This window comes from Elgaria multicarinata, chromosome 20 (assembly GCF_023053635.1).
Source record: "Elgaria multicarinata webbii isolate HBS135686 ecotype San Diego chromosome 20, rElgMul1.1.pri, whole genome shotgun sequence".
Lineage (NCBI taxonomy): Eukaryota > Metazoa > Chordata > Lepidosauria > Squamata > Anguidae > Elgaria > Elgaria multicarinata.
In genome coordinates this window covers 17148486-17160767 of record NC_086190.1, presented here as the reverse complement: position 1 = coordinate 17160767, position 12282 = coordinate 17148486, and the positions used below count along the sequence as shown (strand labels likewise).

General features: G+C 47.6%; 1 protein-coding gene across 2 annotated transcripts in view; it reads right to left on the bottom strand.

Annotated features, from left to right (window-relative positions):
* MTOR (mechanistic target of rapamycin kinase) overlaps positions 1–12282 on the bottom strand; it is a 109382-nt gene that overhangs the window by 76272 nt on the left and 20828 nt on the right. Inside the window, exons 14-21 of one of the 2 annotated variants that reach the window (XM_063145475.1) lie at positions 11053–11175; positions 10769–10858; positions 10013–10105; positions 9054–9188; positions 7886–8015; positions 4742–4992; positions 2594–2635; positions 866–952 (exon numbers count right to left, since the gene is read on the bottom strand). In XM_063145475.1, coding sequence (XP_063001545.1) covers positions 866–952; positions 2594–2635; positions 4742–4992; positions 7886–8015; positions 9054–9188; positions 10013–10105; positions 10769–10858; positions 11053–11175 — 951 coding nt within the window. The remainder of the gene's footprint in view (positions 1–865; positions 953–2593; positions 2636–4741; positions 4993–7885; positions 8016–9053; positions 9189–10012; positions 10106–10768; positions 10859–11052; positions 11176–12282) is intronic. The other variant, XM_063145476.1, reaches the window with a different exon arrangement.

The window sequence follows — 12282 nt, the reverse complement described above, 5'->3', positions numbered from 1 at the left end:
GGAGAACCACCACCTCCTCGGACGGTCTGCTCCACCGTTGGAACAGCTCCCCGCTGTTTTTGCGAACGTTTAACCGAAATCTGTTCCTTCCCCCCGCTGGTGGAAGGCTCCTGCCCTCTGGAGCAACTGGGAATCAAGTCTTCTCTCAAGAGCCTTTCAGAGAGTTGACAGCTCTCATCACGCCGCCCCTGAAGCTTCTCTTCTCCAGGGGCTTCTCTGTACGGCATCTTCACACCGCCTTAACTGCGCATTTTCGCGTTCTCGGACACACGACGCAGCCGTCCATTCGGCCTTTAAGCCCGAAAATGCGCAAATTCGGAGACGCAATTTACGGCGACTTTCGCTATGCCTTCGAGTTTAAACCGCATAATAGTAAAGTGTCGTTGGGGGGAGTAAAATCGGATTTTGAAGTGTGGGCGGAGCTTTCCGAGCAGGACAAAGTGATTGGCGTGGCGATTTCCCGCCTTCCCCAAAACCATGGGCGGAACTTTTGACGTCACAATTTTCTCTTCCTTACTCCTTTAATGTAAATGAATGTAGTAATCCCAGGAAAACAACCACCGATCCAATCTCCGTATGTGAACATGGAGGTATGATTTCCCATACCCCCCTTTTCTTGAAGAGAGATTCAACAGAAATAAAAGGGGGTAGGAAAAGATCATGGAGGCAGACCAGTCCACCTGCCTGCGATTGTACGGAGGTGTGCGTTAACAATGCTGCAGTGTGACGCCCTGTGAGCAGAATCGAATCTGCGAAAAATCGGGCTAAAAAACAATGAGGAGCAATCCCGTGGTCATATAGATGAAGGCCAGGCTAAAACATACCCAGGCTCCCACAAGCACTCTCATAGGACTGGGGTACTCACTCTCATAAGGGTGACGATTTCATCCATGTAGGGTCTAATATGGCTTCTCACAAAGGACACCAACATTCCCAGCTGCTGGAACAGGAACTGAAGGAGGGAGGGGAGAGTTGTTATAGAAACACAGGCAAGGTTTGGGACAGAGCAGTTTTCATAAAACCCTACACAGCAGCTCTTTCCAAAAACACACACTGCACAGCTATGGCATGCCTGTAAGCCTAGGGCTGAGTTTTCTTTCAGCGTCTCACAACCATTCCGCCACAGTTTCCTGGCACTCCTGGGCATGTTTGAGGTGCGTGCACACAAGAGGCATTCGGGCAAGCGTGGCGGCAAAAGCATCCAGACATGCAGGGACGGACACTAGAACTGGAGAACCACACAACGTCACCGACTCACCTTTGGGGGCCCTGCCCCCCCTTTCCCAACTTGTCCAACCAGTCAAACCCACACGGATCTCTCATGATATCCAAACCGTGTGCCCTCCCCTCTCTCTGTGCCTCGATGCGTTTGTAGGGGAAATTAAAAGGGAAGAGGATGGCTAAGCCTTAGGCCACGAGTCCAACGAACAAGACACCTTTCACAGGAGAGTGGGGACACAGTATCTCCTTGGTGGTTCACCCCGACAATACAACAAGAGAATGTTTGTAACTATTCCAAATGCTCCAGGGAGGGAAGGAGGTAGAAACAATTCTTAACAGTGCAGGTTTTGTGAGGAAAACTAAAGGCCGTTTTGGCTAGGGCAGACAGGGAGGCAGAAAGGGGAGCAAAAATTAGGGGTGCAAGTCAGGAAACGGCTGAGGGCTGGGAAGTTAAAGGCCAAGGGGGCTGAACAGACACGTCCACCCATGACCCATATATATATATACGCATTTAGTAGAAGTAAATAATTATGATACCCAAGACAGGATTGGAATAGAGAATTGGAGTGCCCTGTTTTGCCTGATCAACGGATTGTTGCCTTAGAGTCTGTACCTGAACCTTCTATGGATTTTAGGGTACGTCTTATTCAACAACAACAAAACTCGTTTTGGGTTAATTGGACTCCCCAACGCCTTTTCAATTAGGGTCCATCTAACTTGCATAACTGTTAGAGACGTAATGCACCTAACGCTTCTTTAATTCATATGTTTTTGGCAATGCCCAGTAGTTGCTCCCTTTTGGGAGGAGGTTGTAATAAGGATAAACTTTGTACTGGAACAATCTTCCAATACGGAACGATGTTTCTGTCCTCCTAAACTACCTACCAGCTTGTTGGAAGTTAACACGTGGTCAGTGCAAATGGCCAAGGAGCCCAGATACGTGGTCTCTAAGAATAGATTATTGTGTGTTGTTGGGCTGGAAAAAACAGGCAAATCAGTAGGGAGGACAAAAACGAGGTGGCAGGGACATGGGTGGTGGGGAGAGTGGGAAAAACCCAGGAAAAAACAAGCATTTCCACCCGATTTTCCCAAAGATCCATGGAGAAAAACGTATTTGTTCATTTTAGTTTTACTCTCCAGTTTTTTCTGCGTCTTCCCCCCAGGTCTTCACATCACGAGTGAAGAGCTGAATTTCACATATTGATTAGAACTAAACCATCTATATTTTGACTTACAGGGCTCTTGCATATTTACATTGATCGAAATCATAACCCTGGCCTTTGATTGGGGGGTGGATATACATTGAGGTGTTTTATATAGACATCACACGGGGGTTTCCTTGCTTGGGGATTTCAATGCCACATGTACCCACCTCAGCTCTTCTCCCCAGTACACTGTCACCGTCTTCTTTGACCTGAAATTTTTTAAAGAGAGTAGGCAAATGTGCGTAGCTTTCAAGGAAGTCAGATCAAGTCAGGTGAAGGCACTCAGTAAACCCAGAGCAGCAGAATTTGGCCTTCAAATCCACCGAGTTGTGTCCGGTCTGGGGGAGAATAGCCAGTGGTGGCTGCAGTTCTATGAAAGCAACGTAACAGCAGCTCACACGGAAGAGTGCATCTCACTTACAATAAGCAATTCCAATGAATCCTACAGTCCCAACTCCGCACATCTGGAGCGCGATCCAGAAGATATGAGGTGTGCCAGAACACCACTGCCAGCAGCAGGGCTCAGGTGATTTACTTTAAGCTTAAAGCAAAAGGGTTTGGATGGGACTTACGGAAACCTGAACACCTTCAAAACTCCATTCGGGAAGCAAAGTTGTGGCCCTTGGTCCCAGTGGGATCCTAAAGCTTTAGTCCAGCAGACAAATTGAAAATTGGGTGTCTTTTAAAGTATAGCAAAAGCCCAGCTCTTTGGGTAGGCCAAAGACAAGGCACTTCCTTTTGGATCCCTACTAACTTTTCTTTCTTTCTTTCTTTAAGAAGTCCTTGCACTTTCCTTCTGCTTTGCAGTGCTACGGAAATCATGCCACCCTTTTTGATAGCACAGCACAGCCGAAGTGGCAACAAACAACCGTGGAGTTTAGCAAGCCTGCTGTAAAACGATAGCTCTGGCGCAGATAGCGATGTGAAGGCCCAGAAAAAAACCGGGGAAATTCGGGGGGAAACCGTTTTTTTTCTGAAGCCTCTTTTGGTTTTTTCCCCCCAAAATTGAAAAAATTTAAAGAAAAAAAAGATTACAGGATGTTTATTTTAGCATGATGAATAAAATGTTTAAGACAAGGTGTTCAGATAATTACTTCTCCAAATGATTTCTAAAAACTGTACAGTATCAGATTATTACAATGTCTGTGCACCAAGGACAAGCAAGTCCCAGGTTGCAATCTGAAACTACAACTCTCAAATGCAAGAGGAAGATGCATTTCTGCCTCTAGGGGGCAGCACTGCCATTGAAGCAGAGACTGAAACTGATAAGTGATAGCTATAGGTCAGAAAATAATTAAATTTCATGCATATTCACTGAATCTTGGTTCCCCCTTTTTTCTCAGTTCTTTTTATGGGAATGGGGGCTTTATGTCTTGACACTGGAGGCCTAGCGGAAACATAAATAATTTTCTTTGTTACTAATGTTGGTTGTTTCTTCTGTTGTTTTTTTAAACTGATTTTTTGCCTGCTCCTCATAAACTGGCAGAACCAAAGAGGTTCCTTACAGTTCAGGTGTCCCTAACAGTTCAGGAGCTTGTAGCTCCATTTGTTACCAAAAAAAAAAAGCACAAAAAAAAGTAAAATAGTAAATTAAATTTGTAATAATTGTTTGAATACACTGTACTTTTAATATACCAAATGGAATAATTTTATGCCAAACCAACTTGGACATAATTACATTTTATGTTACGAAAGTAACAAAGTGACTTTCAATCTGTAAAAAGTGCTAATGTTGCATTATTTCCATTTTTCTGAAAATTTCCGGTTTTTTCTGAAAAAAATGGGGCAAAACCGGGTTTTCTCCATGGCTTCAAAATTTCCGGAGACCTTTCATTGAAACTTGGCTCATTGAGTGGGACTAGCGGTGGGATGAACGTGCACACAAAGCTGGGGGGAGGTTTGACCCGTTGTGGCAACAGAACCTCTCCCCCTTCCGATTGCAGGGACAACAATCAAGACTATAATAAGGCAGGGAGATACATATGCCAGCGAAAGCCATGCGGGATCTCTAGAGGCTACATTTTTTTTGCGGCAGGCAGGAGGGTCCCACCTGAAAGCACTTGCTATTCAAATGGAAGCCCCTGAGGTAGCAGGCTTTCCAACGAAGCAGCAAGCAACGGCCGGCCACATAAAGGACACCCGTACAAGAGACCGGAAGGGGAGGTGGTAACTCACTTTTGCAGCAGGGACAACTCGGCAATGCTCCAAAGAAAAGGGCGTTTGGGGAGGGGGTGGGCAGGGTGGTGAAGCAGATCCTGGCTTCAGGGGGTGAGGAGCAGGGATAAGCCCGCCCCCCCCCCGAAGAGCGCACTCACCTCGCGGATAGCACCGTCACAAACCCGGATGACGTTGAGAAAGGTTGGCATGACCTGAGGCAGGAACTGCACGCACTTGAGGCCGAGAGACTTGAATATAAAGGTGATGGCTTGGACCACCATGGTGTGATGGTGGGACAAGGACTGGTCCCGGAAGATCCTCATGAGCGCCACCATGGAGACGGCAGGGTAGAACTCGTCCAGGGGGAGGTTGCCCATGTTGACCAGCATCTCGCTGGTGCTGTAGTCAGCTGAAACGGAAGGAGAGGGAGCTCTGTGTAGGCTGGGGAGGGCAGCAGCTCAGCGGAGGAGCCCTGTTTTACTTGCAGTAACTTATTCATTCATTATATTGCATTTGTACACTGCCACATAGCTGAAGCTCTCTGGGCGGTTCACATAAAACACTTTTAAAAATATATACAAAAGTTAAAACCCACAAAAACATGCAAAATTCGCATACATTTAAAACCACTATATGAACTTTGGAAATGATGAGCCAAAAAAAAACCCAGATTCAGGCTCATTGCATATTGCTAAATGCCTGGGAGAAGAGAAAAGTCTTGACCAGGAGCCGAAAAGATGACCATATCAGTGCCAGGCGGGCCTCATCAGGGAGATTATTCCAGTTTTGCATCCCAGGCATCTTCAGTCAGGCTAGGAAAGAATCCCGCCTGAAACCATGGCGAGCCTCTGCTAGTCAGGGACTGGGTCCGCACAACATGCTAACCCACATTCAGTGTTTAAGCGTGGGTTGTCAAACCGCGGTTCATATGTTGTTTGAACTCAGGTCATTTTTCCAGAGGGTGGCTTGTTAACCATGCAGTGTGGCTGATTTTTCTTGAACAAGCCACCTTGAAAATGCAGGGCTTGTTGTTGGGTTGTTCAGGGTGGATAACAAGCCACCCTGCAGAAAAAGTCCTGGCTTCAGACAAGACGCTATCCCACAGCTCAACGAACAACCCAGAGTTCAACAACCAGCCAACCTATGGTTCAACAAACAACACACACTCAACCACTGATAGAGTTCAGATGATCGCAAGGGGGGGGGAGTGCAGTCCCCACCCCGTTCTAAAAGGCCTCCCCTAAGGCTTAGCGACTGGCAGTAAGAGCTTTTGGGTGGCTTTTTTAATTTTATTTTGCCCCAAAACCACTTTGCCTTCAGCACCCACCCCCGAGAGCTTCTCTGAAACTGAATTGGACCTCAAAGCGAAAGAAGATTCTCCACCCCTGGGCTAGAATGTCAAAGAACATCAAAGAAGCTGAGTCCTGTGGCTTTTCTGCATTGCAACCCTGCTTCTAGCATCCAAACGTCCGGCGTTCAAACTCAGTTGACTTTGGTAGAACTGGACTGGGCTACAATCACGACAGGGCAGTGGTATTTGGGACGCTACGTGGGAAAGGGTAAGGGAACCACAGCAAGAAACGTTATCCTCTTCACTGGAAGTTTAAAATCCAAGCTTTGGCTGACCAGATGCCTCTACCTCACCGTTTCCTTAATAAACGTTGATCAAGTGACTTTTTAGTTCACAAGAAAGCTTACAAGCTAATCAGTTATATAGTCACAGCTGGAGGAAGAGACTTCTAAATCTCCCTCTAACTTATGCTGGCCTTTTCCTGCATTCAAATCCTCCAACTTTAGCTTCCGAAAGCAAAATTGGGGGGATTTAATCACAGCCATTTAGAAGTTTAATTCTAGGGCTTCAAGACTTAACCAACAGGCTTACTGTGCTCTGCTCTTTGGAGGGGAGGAGAAACTCAACGCAAAAAGTAATACAAAAAAGATTGAAGCAAACATCTGGCAGAGAAATAAAAAAACAGATTGAAGCAAACATCTGGCAGAGAAATAAAAAAAAAACAGATGGAAGCAAACAGCTGGCAGAGCGCTGCATGGCTACACCCCATCAAGTAGTTTAGCACCTTTAAACTTTCTAATTCAGGAAACAGCTACGTAAACAGGCAAAGGGAGACAGGAAATTAGGAAAATCGAGCCGCCGTGTGCTGAAGTTTTCTCTTGGAATGAGAGCCACCCTTTTTGCAGATGAACAGACTTCTTCGCCGTTGAAAATTGGGCCACTGCCAGAGTCTAAGCGTATTTACTCGACAACCGGTTGCCCTTCTTCCAAGGAAGAAGACGGGAGATCGATATTTTAAAATAAATAAACGGAGCAAGTCTTAGCCTGACACTTCTCAGCCCGCCGGCCCCAAAGTCCTCACACACAACTGGAAGGGAGATTAAGGGAAGGGTTGTGTCTCAGGGGCAGAGCAGATGCTTTGCATGCGAGAAGGTAAGGGCTGAGAAGGCCCCCGTCTGAACCCTTTCAGAAATGCTGCTGGTCAAGAGTAGGCATTTCTGAACTGGATGGATCAACAGCCTGGCTCAGCATCCTATGTATAGCTAACCATCGGCTCCCAATCATATTTTGTCACTCCCTTCCTTCACAGAATCATAGAATAGCAGAGTTGGAAGGGGCCTACAAGGCCATCAAGTCCAACCCCCTGCTCACTGCAGGAATCCACCCTAAAGCATCCCTGACAGATGGTTGTCCAGCTGCCTCTTGAAGGCCTCTCGTGTGGGAGAGCCCACAACCTCCCTAGGTAACTGCTTCCATTGTCATGCTGCTCTAACAGTCAGGAAGTTTTTCCTGATGTCCAGCCGGAATCCGGCTTCCTGTCACTTGAGGCTATAAGAAAAAGAGGCTACTAGCTCTGGTGCTAAGAGATGTCAAAAGAAATTTCTTTATTTTTATCCGAAATATAAAAAATATAAAAATGTTTTTTAAAAAAACACCTTTCAACCAAACTTGTACAACACTCAACGTTTCGGATACGGAGATCCTTCGTCAGGAGCTGTACAACGAAATGAATTACTTATAAATTTAAAACCCTTCTGGAGATATATATATTTACAAAACCGCAGTCGTGTTCATTCTGTCTCCATCAGCAGCCAAACTGTCCTGTCACCTGAGCCCATTAGTCCGTGTCCTGCACTCTGGGATGATCCTTCCCACGCCCGTTCTCGTCCTTCAGATTGTATGCTCCTTGGGGCTGGGGACTTGGGAATTCCCATCTCCCCAATAGTTAAGCTCCCCAGCAGCTAGGCAAGACTCTCCCAGTCCTGGGCCTTCCCTTTCACGGTCTACTTACAAGAATCTTGGCTGGATTTAGACTCCGACAGGCTGACCGCAGAAGCGTCCCGGGACTGGTCTATCATGCCGATGTTCACCTTATGCTTGTATGGATCTAGAGCACCCAAGAGACCGAGGACACGGATGGCCTAACCAGGAAGAAAAAGGAAGAAGAGATCAAGGGGCAGCGGGTTTTAAAGAAGGCACTGCCAATGCAAAAAGAAGGGGCAACATGACTAGACGTCATCTCAAAGGAGGAGGAGGGCAGGATCCTGTAGTTCAATGTGGGCCGGGTGGGTCCCAGGAATGGTCAAAGGTGAGGATTTAGTGGAGAGGAAGAGGCAGCCTTCCCACCAGGCTTTATCCCATCTCCTCACTCAAAAGCCCTGCAGTGTCCTGCATTCCCCTCCTCCCTCCCGGCATGGTCACCCCAGCCTTGCAAAAACAACAAGACCGGCAAGAATAGATCTTTCAAAAGAATAATCATCATTATTATTATTTATATAGCACCATCAATGTACATGCATTAGAGAGGGAGGGGGGAGGCTTGATTAACGTTTCCCTTTCACTGCAAAGGCATTTCTCACTGTAAAACTGGGGTGTGCAGCCTTTTTTCTGTTGAGGGCTGTATTCCCTCGTGGGTAATTGCGGGGGAGCACAGGATCAGAGCCAAAGTGGGTGGAACACCGCTTCACTCTCTCTCTCTCTGGCACCCCCTCTTTCTCTCTCTCTCTCTCTCTCCCCAACACCCCCTTTCTCTCTCACTTTTCCTTCCCATGCACCCCTTCTCTCTCTCTCTCTCTCTCTCTGCGACACCCCTTTATCTTTTTTCCCATGCAGCCCCATCTCTCTCTCTCTCTCTCTAACACCCCCTTTCTCTCTCACACTTTTCCTTCCCATGCAGTAGGCTGCCAGGGAAACAAAAATCGCTTCTGCCAGAGCTTTGAACTAATCCCATGCCAGCAGCCACATGAAATGAGTCCGAGGCCCACATGTGGCTCTAGGGCCACAGATTGTCCACCCTTGCTGTAAAGGATCAGCTACCCCTTCCTTTCACATACACCTGAAATCATTCCATATGTGAACGGGCTAAACCCGACAGAGACCAAAATTCCATCCATCTTCTTTCACACTCATCTTGAAAGAAATCTGAGCCTGACACTTGAAAGCAAGCCACAAGAGCCTACCTCTCTTCGGGTGCCCTGATTCTGCTCTGTCTTCAGGAAGTTCAGCAACACCTCCAAGAGCGTTGGGTATTTCCTGTAGGGTTCCACCACGTAGCCAGTGCTGGCCACCAGCTGGCCCAGCGTCCACAGAGCCACCTGGAAGAGATTCCCCATAAAAGGAAGCAGGATTATTCATAGTTTTGTTCTTCCATGAGGCACAATCAGAATAATTAGTCAACCGTCTAGCCGGCTCTCATCCTAGACCAGGCATGGGGAACCTGTGGCTCTCCACATGTGGTTGGATTACAACTCCCATCACTTCTGACATTGGCCATGCTGTCTGGGGCTGATGGGAGCTGGAGACCAGCATCATCTCACCGTCCCTAACAAAACCTTATAAAAAGACTGAGAAGTAGGAATGGGTGACAACATGAGAGCAGGTAAGCAGCTGCGATTTAAGAGCTTGGATTTCCAAAGACTCGGCAAACTAGAGACATTTGTTGCCAGCCTTTGAAAGGAAATAAGCAGGGAGGGACCGTAGCTCAGTGGTAGAGCAACTGCCTTGCATGTGGAAGGTCGCAGGTTCAATCCCAGATGTCTCCAGTTCGGAAAATCAGGGAGCAGAGTTGACGGGAAAGACCTCTCTGTGTCTGAGGCTCTGAAGAGCCACTACCAGCCAGAGTAGGAAATGCTGGGCTAGATGGATCAACGGTCTGACTTGGTATAAGACACTGTAGACAAGTGGGCCTCATAAGGGAAGGAATTCCAAGGCTCCGGGGCCACTGCAGAGAAAGCCCTGCCCCTCGTCAATAAGAAATTTAGCCCCTGAAAAAGAAGGTAGTCCCTGGAGCAGGGCTTCATGACTGAACTCGGATCCCAAAGGAGATTACGAAGGGAGCCACAGGTGCTCCCCCAATACCAAACTTGTCTTTGAGTATTTCCAGGGTCAGAGAGGTAAAACAGAAGGCTGCCATGCTCACCTGTCTCTTAGCGAGTAAGGAGGAGTCCTGGAGCATGTCCATGATGATGATGAAGAGCTCGTCCACCCACTTCCTCATCTCCAGCCCACTTACCTGCGGAAGCAAAAGGAGAAGTCAGGAAAATGGGAAGGGGAGGGAGGCAGAGGTGGGAGCAAGAGAAAGGTTCTGGATGAGGTGTGAACAAGGCAATGCCAAACCAAAACACATGTCCAGAAGTCAACTGCCACCAGAAGGGCTTCTGAGGACACATCTTGTCCTAGGGAGATGGGAGAAGCAGCAGTGTCAACCTGATGAGGTACCACCGTTTATCTCCCAGTAGCGAACCCCTCCTTCCCCAAACTGCCACCGGAAGGGCTTCTGAGGAAACACGTTGCCCTGAGGAGATGGGAGAAGGAACAGATGGGGTTTGAATATCAAAAGATGCAGAAGAGGAGAAAGAAAGAGGAACTGGCCAGCGAAGAACCAGCTGCCCAAAAGGGCCAGAGATGCAGGGCAAATCTGAATAAAATTAGCTCCAGTATAGGTATCTTCCCATCCACCTGGGCAACTGAATCAATCATCACGGTCTTGCTTTTCCCCCATCCCTCCCAAGCCCTTTGTGTCTCATGTATTTATAGATTGTGAGGTTGAGGCCTGGAACTGCCTGACTGTTGATTCTTATGAGCCGACCTGTGAGTCTTTCGACTGAAGACTGGGACAGAAATGCTTTGAATAAGTAAAATAAACCAACAGATTAAAACAAGTCGCCTGGCTTACCTGCGCCAGTTCACCTATGGTGGCCAGGACGTTATTGATTACCCCAGGGTTTGGATCGGGGTCAGGGTCTTTCAGTTTCACAATCAATGCCTGTGGAGTGATATACAAAACAAAGGAAATCTGATAAGGACGGGAACACACGTACTCATACACGTGCGGCCCATTTCACCCATGCTTTCATGCCTCTCCCAGTAAGGAAGAGGGTGGCCGCAATCCTTAAAATGAATGAGGGGACGTGTCCATGAATTCAAGAAGTCGCCCTAAGAGCTCCGTGAAAGCCTTACCTTGAGGATGGGTTCCATGTAGGGCCGGATAAGCCGTGGAGCATTGGAGACTAAATGCCCCAGCATCCTGGCACTCTGCTCTTTGATTCTGCCAACACCGCTATGCTCCAGCTCCGTCAGGATCTGAAGGGGAAAAGGAAACGCCATTAGGGAAGGCAGCGTTTTTCACGCAACGAGCAGGCCTAAGAACCCTCAAACCGACGACCACTTATTCACCAGCAGAAAGAGATTCCCCTCTTCTCTTTGCCCACCCCCTCCTTATCTCTATGGAATGGTATGCACGGTGAGCAATCGTCCACTTCTTCTCAGAGGGGCCCCTTGCCCTAGCGTTTGGAAGAATGGACTTTGGCTTCCCATGGCAGGAGAGATCATAAGGAGAGACACCCAGTCTGGAGCTGTGCTTACAGCATCGGACTGCGTCTCAGGAGATCTGGATTCTAGTCCCCGCTCAGCCATGAAGCTCGCTGGGGGGGGGGGGGGGGGATTTTCTGCCAGTCACTGATTCTCAGCCTAACCTACCTCACAGTGAGGATAAAAGATAGAGAAGGAGGCCCATGTGAGCTTCCTTCGATTCCTTGCAATAGGGGAAATAAATGATATTTATTTATTTATTTATTTATTTATTGCATTTATATACCACCCCATAGCTGAAGCTCTCTGGGCGGTTTACAAAAGTTAAAAACAGTAAACATTAAAAACAAATATACAAAGTTTAGAAAAGGAAAAAGGAAAGGAACCTCTCCTGCAGGCACTTGAGTCATTGCGGACTCCTAGAGGGAGGCCTGCTTTCGCTGATGTTTTCTTGGTAGACTTTGTAGCAGGTGGTTTGCCATGGCCTTCCCCAGTTGCAGTTACCTTTCCCCAGCTAGCTGGGTACTCATTTTACCGGCCTCGAAAAGATGGAAGGCTGAGTCGACCTGAGCTGGCTGCCTGAGAACCAGCTTCCGCTGGGATCAAACTCAGGCCGTGGGGAGAGTTAAAAACAACACTATCCTTATAAAAACAACTATTCTGGGGTCCATTAAAAAGCAAACCAACTCAGCTCATGTTGTTAAATGCTGTTAAATGCCTGGGAGAAGAGAAAGGTCTTAACCTGGCACCGAAAAGATAACAATGTTGGCGCCAGGCGAGCCTTGTTGGGGAGATCATTCCAAAATTGGGGAGCCACCACTGAAAAGGCCCTCTCCCTTGTTGCCATCCTCCAAGCTTCCATTGGAGGAGGACCTTAGA